The sequence below is a fragment of the Chelmon rostratus genome, chromosome 5, assembly GCF_017976325.1.
Source record: "Chelmon rostratus isolate fCheRos1 chromosome 5, fCheRos1.pri, whole genome shotgun sequence".
In the NCBI taxonomy this organism is placed as follows: domain Eukaryota; kingdom Metazoa; phylum Chordata; class Actinopteri; order Chaetodontiformes; family Chaetodontidae; genus Chelmon; species Chelmon rostratus.
In genome coordinates, this window is record NC_055662.1 from 11,051,911 (window position 1) to 11,067,906 (window position 15,996).

Here is a 15,996-nt window from a genome sequence, read left to right on the forward strand (position 1 = left end):
TTGCAAATCAAACATGAATGCATACTGAGACACACACACACACACACACACACACACACACACACACACACAGAGAGAGAGAGAGAGAGAGAGAGAGAGAGAGAGAGAGAGAGAGAGAGAGAGAGAGAGTTTAAGACTTCAGATCATCACACAGAGGGAGACAGAGGCTTTAAACATGTTTGGATCCAGAATGAACTTGAAAGTCTTCCAGGTTCTGAAGGGCGGCTTGTAAACCCGTTCTATCTGCTGGTTGTAAAATCAGATGGCGAGATTTAGTACCATCAATGATTAACTAATGAAAGAGGCTGGTCAACACCAACGCCAGCAGCCTGTGGGAGATCTCTGTCGAACACTGTACGTTCAGAGGACTGAAAGAGTCAAACTGGAAGGAAACAAAACTTGGTGAGTCTTTTCATTTCAGAACAAGTCAGAACAAAAGAAAATGGCTGAGAAAAGCTTCATTCTCGAAAGGTTCCTGAGTTGCCATGTGTGTTCAGAGACGTTCAGAGATCCTGTGTCTCTGAGCTGCAACCACAGCTTCTGTTCAAGCTGCCTGCAAAATTTCTGGGACAAAGCTGGAAACAGAAACTGTCCCACTTGTAAAAGAAAGTCCTCAAATCCTCGAGAAAACTCTGCACTAAAGAAACTGTCTGAAACCTTTACTGAGAGACAGAAAGCTGAATCATCTGAGACAGAAAAAGGAGAGAAGAAGGTGGAGGTGATGTGTAGTAAACACCAAGAAGAGCCTAAATTGTTCTGTGAGGACGAGCAGAGAGCTGTGTGTCCTGTCTGTGAGTTTTCTCTGCACCACAGTCACAAGCTGGTTCCTGTAGAACAACCAGTCAGTGACCTGAAGGACCAGCTGAAATCTGACTTAAAGTCTCTGCAGGACAAGAGGGACAAATACAAACAAGTGGAGGAAACATACAATGAAGTGATTCAACACTCAAAGAAGCAGCTGTTGTCCACAGAGAAGCAGATCAGAGCAGAGTTCAACAAGCTCCACCAGTTCCTGAGGGAGGAAGAGGAGTCCAGACTGGCAGCTCTGAGGGAGGAAGAGGAGCAGAAGGGGTGGACTGTGAGCAGAGAGATGAAGAAGATTCAGCAGCAGATCTGCTCTCTGTCAGACAGTATCTGTGCTGTTGAAGAAGACCTGCAGAAACACAACGTGCCATTCCTCAGCAGTTATAAAGCCACTCAGACCAGAGCCAGAGTCCAGTGCTCCCTGTCAGATCCACAGCTGCTCTCAGGAGCTCTGATAGATGTGGCCAAACACCTGGGCAACCTGTCCTTCACAGTCTGGGAGAAGATGAAGGACAAGGTCCACTTCAGTCCTGTCATTCTGGACCCAAACACTGGAAGCCCCTGGCTCTATCTGTCTGATGATCTGACCAGTGTGAGACATGGAGACACAGAGCAGCAGCTTCCTGATAATCCAGAGAGAAGCACTAATCACTCCAGTGTTCTGGGCTCTGAGGGCTTCAGCTCAGGGAAACACAGCTGGGAGGTGGAGGTGGGAGACCATCCTGGCTGGATTGTGGGTTTGGCTAAAGAGTCAGCTGACAGGAAGGGGAAGCTGTGTGCTTCACCAGAATATGGACTCTGGTGTTTATTGCATCACAGTGGAAAATACACTAATGGTCTGGGTGAGACTGTCAGAGGGAAGAAGAGTCTCCAGAGGATCAGAGTCCAGCTGGACTATGACAGAGGGGAGGTGTCCTTCTACGACCCTGAAGACATGACTCACATCTACACTCACAGAGACACTTTCACTGAGAAACTCTTCCCATATTTTACTATTACACCCGCTGGTGATGCAAAAACTGCTGACATCAAAATGTGTCAAACTGATGTTTCTGTGATGATCAGGGATTAAAGTTAATTCTCAATTGTTGACTTAAGGTAATTGTTCCAACTATATCTGTCTATGTTTGTTTCAGAAACTGATTTGTGGTTTCATTATTACAACTCAAAAAAGTTGGGACTTTGTGTAAAACATAGATGAAACAGAATGTAATAACTTGCTGATCCTTTTTGACTGTTTTGGGGTTGTGGTGTTTGGAAATGTGAAGTTTGCATTAAAATATCATCTTTCAAACTTACTGCCAGGATCTGCCATTTATCTTCAATCAACTGAAGTACTTCAGTCTAAATCTTGTATTCAGAGCTCTTCACACATTGACACGTGTTATATTGGAAAAAAAAATGAGCAACGTTTCCCCTCCTCTGCATTATTAAAAATGCCTCTCACTGCAAAAATTCTCCTCATACACCAGTGAACATCCAGGGAGCGGACATCAACATGGTAGACTCAGGTTTTTTGGAGTGCAGGGGGTGCTCCTCTGTGGTGGCACCAGCCATCCTCTGTGCAGTGGTCTGCTGGGGCAGTGGCATCTTGACTGCTGACAGGATGAGACATGACGGACTGGTTAAGAAGGCCAGCTCTGTATTGAGATGGCCCCTTTGACCCAGGGGGAGAAAGGAAGATGATGGCTAAGCTATCTTTCCTGGGAACATGTCCCACCCGTTGCAGGACACTGACAGCTCATGGACAGTTCCTGCAGTGACAGGCTGCTTCACCCACGGTGTGTGGAGGAGAGATACTGCAGGTCCTTCTGTCGTGCTGTTGTCCGACTTTACAATAATGTTACATTACATACAGTATTACATTTTTACTCATTGTATGATTTACTTTATACTATATTTTTTTTACTTTTTATAACTTGCTTTTTTTCTTACTGGTGCTCCTTACCATTCCACTGCCCCCTTTGCTGCTGGAACATTGCAAATTTCCCAGATGTGGGATTAGTCAAGGTTTGTGTTATATCTTACATGTTCATTAACAAAATTCAGGAGTTTAATATGATTAAAAATATATATATAAATATCTACATCTATACATCTCATAATGTGTAACTAAAAGGGTAATGCTGCTGCATAAAATGTACTTTTACTTTTGATACTCAAAACACATTTGATGTACAATCACTTTTCAATGCAACATTTTTAATGCAGGACTTTTAATGGAGTAGTATTATTTTGTGGAAATGGTTTGAATCTGGATCTGGATCTGGATTTACTACTCACTTAACTGTGTTTTGTTTTTGTTGTTTAAGTTTAATAACCTCATTGTAGTCTGTGGTATGGCTGTGGAGATGCTGCTCTTATTCTGAAAAACCCAGCGGAAGTCTTATGTTACCATCCATTGGAAAGAGCCGGGAGACAAGGGTCTATCTGCAGACGGACTTAGTTGTAAACAAACGCTCGCCACTTCCGGTGATGTTCACAGGTATGGTATTCGTACTCCAACATTTTCTACAGATAAGTATTTTTAGCCTGGTCACTTTGGAGTCCACGTTAGATTTAAGAATGAATTCAACGAAATTCACAGCAAAATATGCTAACAGCTAATCAGTGTAGCTATCTAACGAACTGAAGAAATGGGACGCCACTCTGCTAGCTTAACGTTAGCTGCGTTTCGTCGATGTGGTGGCACATAACTACAACGATTTAGCTGTAGCTATTATTCCCTAGTTCAAGAATAAATGTACAGTGGTTTGGGGCAAATAAGTTAGTTCGTCTCCATTCATAATTGGTCCTGCAACTGTATGACTTTGAGTGCTACTAAACGTAATCTTCTAGCTAACGTTAGCTAATGTTAGTTGACTAGAACAAGCTGCAAGCAGTTTTTAAATGGGCTGTTCCTTCGTGGGAAAGTTGTTCCCTGATAACACTGTGAGGTCTCTCGATTAACTAGTGAACATGATGAACATTGTTTCTAGAGACAGGGTATTTCGTGTGATTTTCTGTGCATAATATGTAAAATTCCATTCAGATCCATTGAAATGGTGTGGGGGTAGAAATCGTAGAGGTAAATAACTTAAAACTTATAAAAAATATATCTGCAGAGGTAAGTGAGGAAACATGTTTTTAGTCATTTGGTTGAGCAGACCTTTTAATAGTTAACTACTGAAATCAGTTTAATTTTGGTGGTTATTTCTTAAAGTCACCCTCCATTCAAAAATGTCTTTTACTTATTGTTATTTCAGTTGGATGTTTGCATTTAAATGTGCAGAAGGATGGGCAGAGATTGACACTCGAAGACTGTTTTTACTTTCCTCTGCTGAAGGAAGACAGTTAAAATCAGAGTTTGGGAGCCAGTCGTGATCCAAGATGCAGCTTACCTAAGTGTTTGTTAAAATACTAGAATATTTTTCAGGCTGTTTGGCTTGTTTAGATTCATGGCTTCTAACAAGTCATACCAGAGCTGGAACAATTGGTTGATTATTTGATTAGATCATCGACAGAAAATTAATCAGCAACTATACAGATAATCTATTCATTGTTTTCGTAGTTTTTCAGTCAAAAACACCAAATGTTTGATTGTTACAGCTTGTGTCTTAAATGAAAGTAAACTGAGTATCTTTGGGTTTGGACTGTTAGTTGGAAAAAAAAAAAAAACAATTTCAATAAGTCACTTTTTGCTCTGGGAAGTTGTAATGGGCATTTCTATTTTTATATATTTTACATTTTATCTATATTTTCCTATTTATTTGTATTAGCAAACTATCAATCAAATGATCACTAAAAGAATCAGCAGATTAATTGCAGCCATAAATAGCACAGTAGCTATCGATGGAATTAATGAATGAAACTGAAACTGTTGTACACACATTGTGCTGCTGCGTTCTTAGAGTCTTGACATTTATTAGTGAAAAATATCCTATTGAACTTTCTCTCGCAACAGCTCCGTTTTATTAACACAAAATCTCTCTATAGCCTCGATGTGAAGGAATGACATTTTATCAGTGGAAAGTATGCAAAAGTGTAGGTCACTTGATGATCAGTTGTGTATGTTGTTTTGCTCTACAGGCACGGCCTCCCAGAAAATAAGAGTGACTCCAAGCAACACCCTGATGGTTATGGAGAATGATGGACAACCTGGCAACAAATAAGAGCAGCATACCCTGTCAGTCATGGGTGGGCCAGAATGGCTGGTCAGGAACTGCAGCTCAAGGACCCCTCTTCAACCCACAGCCCAGCTCTCGGAATCTCAGCCTGGGCTCGTCTTCTGACCAAAGAACCACTTACGAGCACCTGCAGGCGCCCAATCAGAGCTGCATGAGTGACATCAGCTCCTTACCATCCACTCATCACTCTGCCCTGTACAAAGCTTCTCATATTTGCACCAATTCATTATCCACCACGCTGTTTGCCAACACTGCTGTCCCAAGTTCCTCTCATAGCATGTCCTTTGCTCAGCAAAGCCCTCCCGCTTCATCACTGCTGCTAACTGTAAACCAAGGAAAAAATGCACCTGCACCGTCTCTACCCCAAACAGATCAAGTTCCCCAGTCTTGCAGGCCCCAACATCTACCACTTCTCGCAACCCATGACCCTTACAAAGCGTCATTTCAACCTACATTAACCAATCATGGTTTACCAAATGGACTTCAAGATCTGCCCATTAGCCTGCCGTCATGTGGACAACGTGTAAGTACATGTCAAGCTACTTTTGAAGGGGAGAATGTAGAGTTTGCTACTGTTTTTGAGTACACTCATGGTCATGCCTCATTCTCTTCTCAGGAGCAGCATCAGTGGATACCTTCATCACACTGCAGGGGTAAGCTGGACTTGAAATACCTTTTGTGGTGTGCTGGCATGCTGGTGCTGTATTGGAGAGAGAAAAGCCTCTTCAGTGTGGTTAAACGTGTTCCTGTTTGATTGATACGAATCAACATCACCGCAAACGACATCCTCCAATATGACCATAAAGCTGAACAAAAACATCTAAAAAGAGATTAAATAAAAACGAAAGATTACAATCTTCATGAAGGTAGGATTTACTGCTTCCAAACTAACAAACTGGCTTCTGAGTGTATAGTCAGCAGTCAAATAGGTTGGGACAGGTGACAGGTCTGTTCGAGAAACATCAACATGTCATCATTCAGAAAAGAAAAATAAAACATTTTAACATACTACAGATAAGTCACTTGTTAAAACAGGTGGTGCTGATTACAGTACTGTTGAATGTTGTCTCCAACTTCCTTCACATTCTCAAACTTTCTTTCCTTTTGCTCAGGAGCTGTAAACAAGTCTGTCCCTGATGTAGCTGCTCATGCTAATAAAGAGCCGTCTCAAGAAGGGAACATTAGTCCGCCGGTGAGGAAATTAACAGCACTAAAACAGAATTACAGAAGTTCTTATTTCTGTATTTATTAAAAAAAAAAAAAAAACTCCACACATAATGGTGTTAGAATTTGTATTACATGTTTGATGACATCTGGCTTGTTTGTTCCTACAAAGGTTGATGATGCACATTGCAAATCAATTTTAATAATAGCATCTACCACATGAATGTTAGCCATCACCTGCAATCATGTGGACATTTCCAGTAGTCTGAGAGGCCTGTGGAGTATTATAAGAGATCACAAGCTTTAGATTACACCTTTATTTTTTTTTTCATCTGCTTTTAGGCCAGCAATGAGAGATGGCGTTCAGTACTTTTACATCAGCGTGCACAACTACTCAAACAACTGGCAGAGTTGGATAAACTTGTAAGTGTGACTTTTTTTTATTGAAGAAGGTCAGATGTTTGCTACCCAGTGTTATTGTAAAATTATTGATTTATTTTACCTATAATTTTCTTAAATCTCTGTTATAAAGATTATTACAGACAAGTCCACACATTTACTTCCTGTTAACTTCACTTTGTCCCCTCATTAAGCTGGAATCAGTACCTCCAGATGACAGCAATGATGGGCAGTCTCCACACACAGCTACTGAGGTAGCCTTTGAGATGCTGCAGTTTCATTTGCAATGAAGTACAACATTTTATTCCTAAAATTCATGCACAAATATAATACTCTTGTTTTATTCACTTTTTGCCTCCTCATGAATGGATGATTCATCCAAGTGTGGACAAAATAAGACCAGTAATGAAGGGCAGGCTCATCTGTCTGCAGGAAAGTCAAAGGTAGCTCCACATCAATGTGCATAAATGACTGCTCCATTAATTTGTACATGTTGTGCTATTAATTCAATGATAATCAAGGTTCAACCCCGTGGCTGTTAAAATGTTTTTTTGTTTTCTTTTCACTGTTTTCTTTTTTCAGTCACAATCACGTCTTTCAGCGGACTGTCCATCACCTGTATCTTGTAGTGAAGAATGGGAGAACTGTGATACACCAGAGGACCAGATGTCAACAGCAGAATCAGTGGTAGTTGCTCTTTTTTTGCTTGCGTGTGTAATCCTTTACAAATAGTGCATGTTTTAGTGTGAAGATGATATTAGTATCAAGCAGTACATCATTTCAGAACAGTGTCACATCTCTATATGATATATTACAGTCAGTTTGTGAATGATGACAATCTCAGCGTTAATGACATACACGCACTTTCAAACGTGCTGATCATTTCCATAGCTCCAGAGCTCTTGTATGGTGTTAGTCAAGAACATATTCATTTAGAGTTGCTTATGGAAGTCCTCTTTGCTTGAATGCAAACTTAACAAATATTACTGGATGAAATGTTTTATTCTGTCAATAATAAGTTAAATAAGGATGAATTACAGACATTTTAAAAAATCTCTCTTTCTCAAATTAGCTGTGGCTAATTTAAGTTACCATTTAGATATTTGTGTCTTTTGTTTAAAATATTTAGTTGAATTTTCCTTTTTTTTTCCTTTTTCAGAAAAAAGAAAATTCCTCAGCCGAGTCAGGGGACAGTGATCCTGATTACTTTCCTCACAGTGATAGTGACTTCTCTGATTTCCTGTCTGACCATGACTTGGCCTCTTCAGATGAATCCAGTCACAGCAGTCCCTCGACCCCCACCTGCGAAAGGCCTTCTCTCCCAAGGAAAAGGAGGGCTAAATTGGGAAGTTCTTTGCTTAAGGCCAAAAGTGTCGGTCCTCCAAAGCAGACATGTGCAACTAATCAGAAGAAGTCTTCTAAAACTGTAGTGTTGCCATGTTCAAATTCTAAAGCACACCGTGTTTATGACAAGAGGAATTATTGTGTGTTTTGTTCTAAGCCAGTATCCAAAATGGCACGACATCTTGAGAGGATTCACAGTGACAAAACAGAGGTTGCAGCTGCATTTCAGTATCCCAAAAATTCCAGAGAAAGACAAAAGATATGGAACAGATTAACAAATGAAGGAAACTTTGCTCATAATAAGACTGTCTTAAAAACAGGAAAAGGCCAACTTGCTGTCCGAAAAAGACCAATGCACACTAGACAAGCCAAAGACTTTCTTCATTGTCTTTACTGTAGAGGCCTTTTTGTGAAGAAAGCTTTGCACAGACACATGAGGTTGTGCCCAGAGAAAGTGAGGAATGACAATGAGTCACAGATCGGAAGAAAGCGCATCGCATTGCGTTGTGTGCTTGAAACTTCAGAAGACCTCGGCATAACTGATGGATTTAAGGGCATTCTGTCCCAGATGACATACGATGATGTGACACAAGCTGTCATGGATGACAAAGTGATCTTGCAGTTTGGTGAGCTCTTGTTCAATCAGCACGGATCTGATGTGAAGAAGCATGATTATATAAGACAGAACCTTCGTCAGATAGCAAGGCTTTTGCTTGAAGCTCAAAAAATAACCCCTCTGAAGAAACTGGAGGACTTCTTTGTCCCTTCAAGCTTCCCACATGTCGTGGCTGCGGTGAACGTCCTGGCAGGCTACGATGCAGAAAACAAAACGTACAGCATACCTTCCCTTGCCATCAAGCTTGGCTATCACCTACAGAAGACATGTAGCATTGTTGAGGGTAACGCAGTGAAGTGTGGTGATGCAACTTTGGCAGAGTCTGCACGAAACTTCCTCTCTGTGTACCAGAAAAAATGGAACAAGCTCATTTCTGCAGGCGCATTAACAACACTCAGAGAAACAAAATTAAACACAGAAAAGAAGGTGCCCTTTGCTCAAGATGTAAAGCGCCTGAACTTCCACATGGAGAATGTTCATCTTCTTGCTGAGAGAAAACTCAGAGAGAGTCCCTCTGCAGAAAACTATGCTGCTCTGGCCAAGGTAGTACTCGCTCGAACAATAATTTTCAACAGGAGAAGAGCCACAGAGGTATCATCGGTGCAGCTAACAGCTTTTATGTCACGGAAAAAGTCAAACTTGGACACTGGCATGGACATATCTGTGTCAAATTTGGAAAGAACCATGTGTAGGTTCTTCACTAGAGTTGACATACGAGGGAAGTGTGGGAGGATGGTCCCTGTTTTACTAAAACCATCGTTCATGTCTGCTATGGAGCTTTTTGTAAAAGTTCGCGAGACGTGTGGAGTCCCCAGCGAGAATCCCTTTCTGTTTGGCCGACCAAATGCACTGTCTGCCTACAATGGCTCAGAGTGCATCCAGAAATATGTCAAAGAATGTGGAGCTAAAGACCCAGAAGCGCTGAAATCACCAAAGATCAGGAAGCATTACGCAACAATGCTGCAGCTAATAAACCTGGATGACAATGAGGCAGACCAAATTTTAGGCCCTAATAATCAAGTCCGAAACCTGCGACAGGACAGTGGCATGCAGCTGGATGACGTCGAAATGGACCCTGATGGTAATAAATCTTCGCTTCTTTTTTTTTCTTTTAAGTTTTACATGGTTTAGGATTAAATGCAGGATTTAGAAAGGGGGTAAATCTGTGAATAAGTGTAGTGTGAAGAAGCTTGTGTTACCTGCACATTAGTCACAAAAGAATATGATTGTAACTCGGTGTTTGAGCAGCTGCACTGTTGTAACACTGTAACCTTGTAACTGTAAATTAACAGTTCAAAACGTGTGTTATGACCTGGTTACACAAGTGCGGTGTGTATTTGCTCATTTCCTGATGTCCAAACCTCAGTACATTTATCCGGGGACTGCACCTATCACCAATTTAGGAAGGTTACACAGTGTTTGTCCCACTGCTTTGAGAATAGAGTCACAGGACTTTCTCATCATCTCATCATTTTCCACTTGAAAATACAAAAGGTAACCACTGACTTCACTTGACTCTGGTTTAACAGCTGGTTTGATATTTTCAACAAGCTCTGAGCAATGTTGAAGGCGTTGTCTATAACCTACTTAAAAGCTTTCTAAATCAACCAATGCAATCTACAGCTATGTATTTGTATTTGTAGCAACCACTTTCATACAAAATTAATTTCAAATTATACACGCAGGAACCGGGTATATAGCTAAAGCTGAGTTTGAAGTCATGCCTTTCTAAAAAGGTTTTGGATGGGCTTCACAAATGAACTCTAGTGAATTTGTCAATTGAATTTGGTGTCATAAGGCAAGTCAGTAGACATCAGTGACTTATTGTTGTTGTCTTCAATGCAGAGCGATTAGAGCCTGCAAGAGGACCAGAAGTTGCATCATGGGATCACAATGACCATTCCAGCGCACACTACAGACCAGCAGAGCTTTATCATGAACAAGCTCACGGAGCCACAACGGGCGCCGACAGGACTGTACCTCCAGCATCTGTCAACTCAGGCAAAAAAGGTACTAATGGTGGTCATTCTGTCCATTTCTTTTTTTGATCATGGGCCTCTTGACCAAGAGTTTCTTTAATCATAAAAAAAACCCCTTTTCACAGTAATGGACAGTGATATAAACTTTTGTTAGTTAAACATTTACTGTTGTTACCTTAAAGATTTAAAGGTCTAGTTGGTTTTATAAATAAGAACCAAGATGAGACGGCAGGGTAAGGCACAAGAAAATCGAGCAGCAGACTTCTACTGCTCAGGAGTGCAGAAACAACTGGAGATGCTCTGCTGCCAATGTTTGTTTGTTGCCAAATCACTTTTTGCGTATTTTGGGTGTGGTGCCCGACTGCCTGGCTTATCTGCCTGAGTTTGTCAGGATGGTTTTTTGGTTGTTTGGTTATTTTCTTTTTACTACAATAGTTGCACACAATATGGCCAGTTACCTCATGACATGATATTAGTTTTCTCTGCTAAAGATTAGGTTTTGGTTTGCATTTGCTGCCTGCGTTAATTGCCTTTATTGTTTCTTTGAAAGTATCCCTTTTAAAATTAGCTAGTTAATTTGTTAATGTTTAATGTCTGATCCAGATTTACAGTAAAGTGTCTGAAGATTTAGACGCTTCACTATGCTATGAAAGACACTTTGGTTATTTTGTGGAATCTTTTAGTGTTCCACAGTTTGTTTTTTTTTAGTGATGGCACAAGTTCATTATATCCCCTTTCACCCCACAGGCGCCCAAAATAAGGGTAAACAGAAATGGGAGGAAGCAGAGGTTCTTGCTGTTGAAAGACACATGATGGGGTTAATTCAAGGACACAAGGTCCCTCAGAAACACGACTGTATTCAGTGTCTTGAGGCTGAGCCAGAAGCACTGAAGACCCGTTCATGGAAAGGTATAAAGGACTACGTCAGAAACAGGATCACTGCCCTAAAAAGACAAAGCGGAACATCTCAAGCTAAGTCCACAAACAGTAACTGGCCTGGGCAAGCAGAACCACAGAATTGCCCACTTTATTGGACAAATTGAGAGTGAAGAGGCCGACAGAAACGGGGAGAGAGAAGTAGGAATGACATGCAACAAAGGTTGCTGGCTGGAATCAAACCGGCGACGTTGTGATCATGTGTCATGTGTACAGTAACCATTCAGCAATTAAGGTGCTTCAGAACCACAGCAGAGAATCCTGAAGTTTTTCATCAGTTATAAATGTAATATTTTGTTGAATGCAAAATCTGTTTTGTGCAACTGTTTCCTCCATTTTCCTGTCCTTAACCACCCTCTGTTCCTCCTTGTCTCTCTTTCGTTCACTCTCCATGGCCGTTTCTTTTGCAACATTGTGTTTCCAACCATTAATATGGCTAGGAATAGATTGAGATTTGATCATTTTTATGGTGGTGCAGGTCTCACTCATTACTGTTGTTTTATACAGTATATTTTTCACTGTTCCGTTGTTCATTTGGACAGAGACAGCTCATGTATACAGACAAATTATGTCTTACACAGATTTAGCTGATGGCTAATAAAGTTTGGAGCTGTAAGTTAACTTGTGACCAAGATATCTGGCATACTGTATTGTTATTCTGTTTGCTGTATTCATGTACACTATTTTGTTTGTCTTTGTACAACAATTTACCACCAATAAAGTGCCAGGAATAACATTCTAGTAATGACCAAAAAGATGCATTACCTGTATTCCACTAATGGGCTTGCATGATCGTGCAGTGATTTGTGCACCCTATCAGGCCTTTCCTCTTGTATATATGTACTGTATATATCAATGACAAGCGTAAAGGTAATGCTTAGAAGCAGCTGTAGCAGCAGCAAAGTCACATGTTCAAAAATTGACTAATGTTAAAGTACAGAAGTATAAGCAACACACAGTATGAAAGGTAGGCAGCAGAATTTCCCGTCTTTATTACATTACCTTATTCAGTATTTTGACATTATGATTACTAATAACATGTATGCAGCATTTTAATCTGGCACTGTAGCCCGTCAAAGTGAAGTGAATCTCTACTACTGTTTATGTTTAAAGTTAATTTATAGATTATAGGTAATGTATATGTTAGACTTGTATTATTTTCTAAACTTCTTTGTAGAAGAGATCTGTGTCTTAATTAAATCTTAATCTATAGCTCTTAAATAAATGTGGAGGACAAAATGGTATAACATTTTCTTCTGAAATGTGGTGGAGTTAAGGTATAAAGTGACATAACATGGAGTCACTTGAAGTACATACCTCAAAATTGTACTTGGGTAAATATCCTTCGATAGTGTCCACCTCTGCGTGCAGACAGCATCTGAGCTGTAATTTATTGAGGAAACTCTCATCATACTTTGCTTGCTGCTGTGGTAGTTTATCTCGTTCCTGTGCCCAAGTATCGCGGGCTTTTACTTTGAAAGGACAGGCGGAAATGCGTTGTTTGTGATGCTTCTTGCTCACATTGCTGCAAAGGCTCAGGCTCCGGAATGTAACCAGCTGTATTGTGGTTAAAATCAGCAGGTTAATAATGTAGCAGTATTTTATTTTAATGCTAAAACCATCCAAAAAATAATTTCAACCTCCCTGTTTTTTCGCTTCCGTCGCAGAGGGGGAAATGAAGCGGCTACCGTTAACGTTCTGTCCCCGTTGATGTCCGAAGGTATCGACTCTAATTTTGTGTTACTTAAAATACGATTATTTCCTTCATATGTAGCGTTTTATGTCACCCTGTCGATTTATGTGGATCCGCAGGCTGCCCGGTCGAGACGTTCACATCTACAGACTCAGTGCCATTTAACTAGCTAGCTATTTAATAATTGATTTTAATGACTGATCACGTCATGTGTAGCATCAGGTTATAGCAGCTAACGTTAATCGAGGTTTTTCTTTTTTTTTTTCATAACCCGTTCAATTGTTTAATAACACATCTTATTTAATAATCTCATTTAAATATTTGGAAAATCTTAACCCACAAAGTAACTATTGGAACTAGCTGTCATCTCAATGTTTTGGGGTAAAGGGTGGTGAAGAATTATAGTTTAGCTTCTTTTAGCAAAAAGGTAATGCATATAAATAGCAAGACATGTTGACATTTAATTGGACTTTCATATGGTAACATGAAACCGTGATGTCAGCCACTCAAATGTAAATCTGACTTGTTGCAAAGATGTGTAGAGGCTTCGTGTACAACTATCAAATATTACTTGCGGTACATGGATTTTAAGTCCTTGTAAAAATTAAATAAAAGTGATTCAGACATGCTTCGTAAATAGACATTTGGCAAAACCGACAGCCATAAACATCACACCTTTACTGCAAAAGCCACTGCTGTGCACTCACTGTGAAACTGCCGTTTTAACTCAATTTGGGAGATTGTGATTGTCTCAAAGAAATACTATTGCCAGCACAAATGTGTGGGTAACCTTAACACTAAAACATTGACTTCTGGGTCCTTTTGGTCCAGACTGGAGTTCCTCTCCTGGTTATAGTGCTGCTGGTCAGCCAGAACCTCCTCCTCCTGTGGGAGCCCTGGAGGGACAGAGAACAGAAGGAGTAAGACACATCTTTGATAGTAAAGAAAACAATGCAGACATGTAAACAAATTAGCACCAGTATATTTCAACAATTTGAATTATGAATAGTTTTTGAATTCCTGTTTTGTGTTATTAAAGTAACAAAGTGTTACTCACCTGTCACCTGTAAATTCATTCCAAATGATACCCAGCAGTCTGCACTGACGAGCGTCAATCTCGTCCTCATGCTCAATGGCAGTTTTTATAAAAACTCTCAACATTTCTTCAGCAGTTAGTTGTTCATTTATAAATTCTCTCAAACACTGAACCGAAGATTACAAATGAAATTAATAGTTGCAATACCACTCCAGTGTCATCTTCCAGATCCAGGTGGTGGTGGTGGTGGTTGTTTTCTTCTTCTTCTTCTTCTTCTTCTTCTTCTTCTTTTTCTTCTTCACATCCGCCATATTGCCTTCTTACTCAGCCCCTCAAGTCCTGTTAGGTGATTTTTTATTTATTCAATCTTTTTATTTTATCTTGAACGCACAAGATATAGCTTGTACCAGTGGCCTAGGTTTTATCCATCTCCCTATTTCCTGTCTTTAGATAAAAGCATCAAATATCTATAAATACTTTAAAATACTGGTCATAGTATCCATTATTCTTCATAGAGCCTTTATGTTTTTACACTATGATTTTTCATTGATAGACCTGTAACATCAATCAGCCATATAATGTAAAATCATCATGATTTAGACAGATAGGTTCTTTATTAAAATAAGATAAAACTTTATTTATTTGTTTGTTTGTTTGTATTAATTTGGGCATTACAGCAGCATGTGAAAGTAGTGGGAAGAAAAATAGCAGCAGAGGTAGAGAACAGTTGAAAAAAGAACAAAATTCAAAATAAAAAGTAGACTATATATATGTACATATTATACAAGCAAAATGGAATTTGACTCTATAAAAGAAAAAATGTAGAAAAAGTATATTTAAAAAATATGTAAAAAGTGTGTATTGCCCAAGTAGCTGTGGGAAAACGAAAGAACAATGTAAGATGCCTTCAGATTAAAAATAACAATAAATAGTGCTACTACTATTGCACAGAAGAATAAAATATACAAATCAGTGAATGATATGTAATATTGCACGAAATGTAAAAGGAAATATGTAATATTGAACAAAATGTATGATATGAGTGTAATTTGTCAAACAACATCAACACAGTCTTATGTGAAATGATGCTGGAGTTGAATAATCTGACAGCTGTTGGAATGAAGGACCTGCGGTAGCGTTCTTTCTTACACACTGGATGCAGCAGTCTGTTACTGAAGGAGCTGCTGAGGGTCCCCACTGTGTCATACAGGGGGTGGGAGGGGTTGTCCATGATCGATGTCAGCTTGGCTAACATCCTCCTTTCACCTACATCCTCAGTGGTGTCCAGAGGGCAGTCCAGGACAGAACCAGATCTCCTGACCAGTTTATTAAGTCTCTTTCTGTCCCTCTCAGAGCTTCTGACACCCCCTGTGGACCACTGCGTAAAAGACTGCAGATGCAACCACAGAGTCATAAAAAGTTTTCAGTAATGTCCTACATATTCCAAAGGACCTCAGTCTTCTCAGGAGATGGAGACGAATTTGGCCCTTCCTGTACAGGGCATCAGTGCTGGTGGACCAGTCCAGTTTCTTGTTGAGGTGCACACCCAGGTATTTGTACTCCTCCACGATCTCAATGTCAAAACCCTGGATGCACACCTGTGTAGTCTGTGGTGCTTTCCTGCGGAAGTCAATCACCATCTCCTTGGTCTTGCCGGCATTGATGTGCAGGTGGTTTAGTCCACACCAGTCGACAAAGTTAGTGATGACTTTCCTGTATTCCAAATTGTTCCACTGTGATACACATCCAATGATGGCTGTATCATCGGAGAACTTCTGGAGGTGGCAGCTGGTTCTGTTGTATCTGAAGTCCGATGTGTAGAGGGTGAAGAGGAAAGGAGAGAACACAGTACCCTGTGG

At 40.1% G+C, this 15,996-nt stretch overlaps 2 protein-coding genes across 2 annotated transcripts; both read left to right on the plus strand.

Moving 5' to 3' along the window:
- Positions 1-442: 442 nt before the first annotated feature.
- LOC121606199 (nuclear factor 7, brain-like) lies at positions 443-1,876 on the plus strand. The gene has a single exon (XM_041936393.1). It carries the CDS (start codon positions 443-445, stop codon positions 1,874-1,876), a length of 1,434 nt encoding a protein of 477 aa, XP_041792327.1.
- A 1,358-nt stretch (positions 1,877-3,234) lies between these two features.
- LOC121607141 lies at positions 3,235-12,521 on the plus strand. The gene is made up of 11 exons (XM_041937833.1): positions 3,235-3,289; positions 4,873-5,493; positions 5,587-5,623; positions 6,083-6,162; positions 6,477-6,557; positions 6,728-6,787; positions 6,917-6,976; positions 7,116-7,220; positions 7,693-9,574; positions 10,339-10,503; positions 11,220-12,521. The coding sequence occupies exons 2-11, from the start codon at positions 4,930-4,932 to the stop codon at positions 11,513-11,515; spliced, it is 3,330 nt and encodes a 1,109-aa protein (XP_041793767.1). The 5' UTR covers positions 3,235-3,289; positions 4,873-4,929; the 3' UTR covers positions 11,516-12,521.
- Positions 12,522-15,996: the final 3,475 nt, after the last annotated feature.

What these genes read in the sequence shown, in the direction of transcription:
- LOC121607141 (XM_041937833.1), top strand. Translation starts at nt 4,930, where the DNA reads ATGATGGACAACCTGGCAACAAATAAGAGCAGCATACCCTGTCAGTCA. An exon ending in AAGGGAACATTAGTCCGCCG is followed by an intron (nt 6,163 to 6,476) that starts GTGAGGAAATTA and finishes ATCTGCTTTTAG; the next exon opens with GCCAGCAATGAGAGATGGCG. An exon ending in CGTCGAAATGGACCCTGATG is followed by an intron (nt 9,575 to 10,338) that starts GTAATAAATCTT and finishes TCTTCAATGCAG; the next exon opens with AGCGATTAGAGCCTGCAAGA.
- LOC121606199 (XM_041936393.1), top strand. Translation starts at nt 443, where the DNA reads ATGGCTGAGAAAAGCTTCATTCTCGAAAGGTTCCTGAGTTGCCATGTG.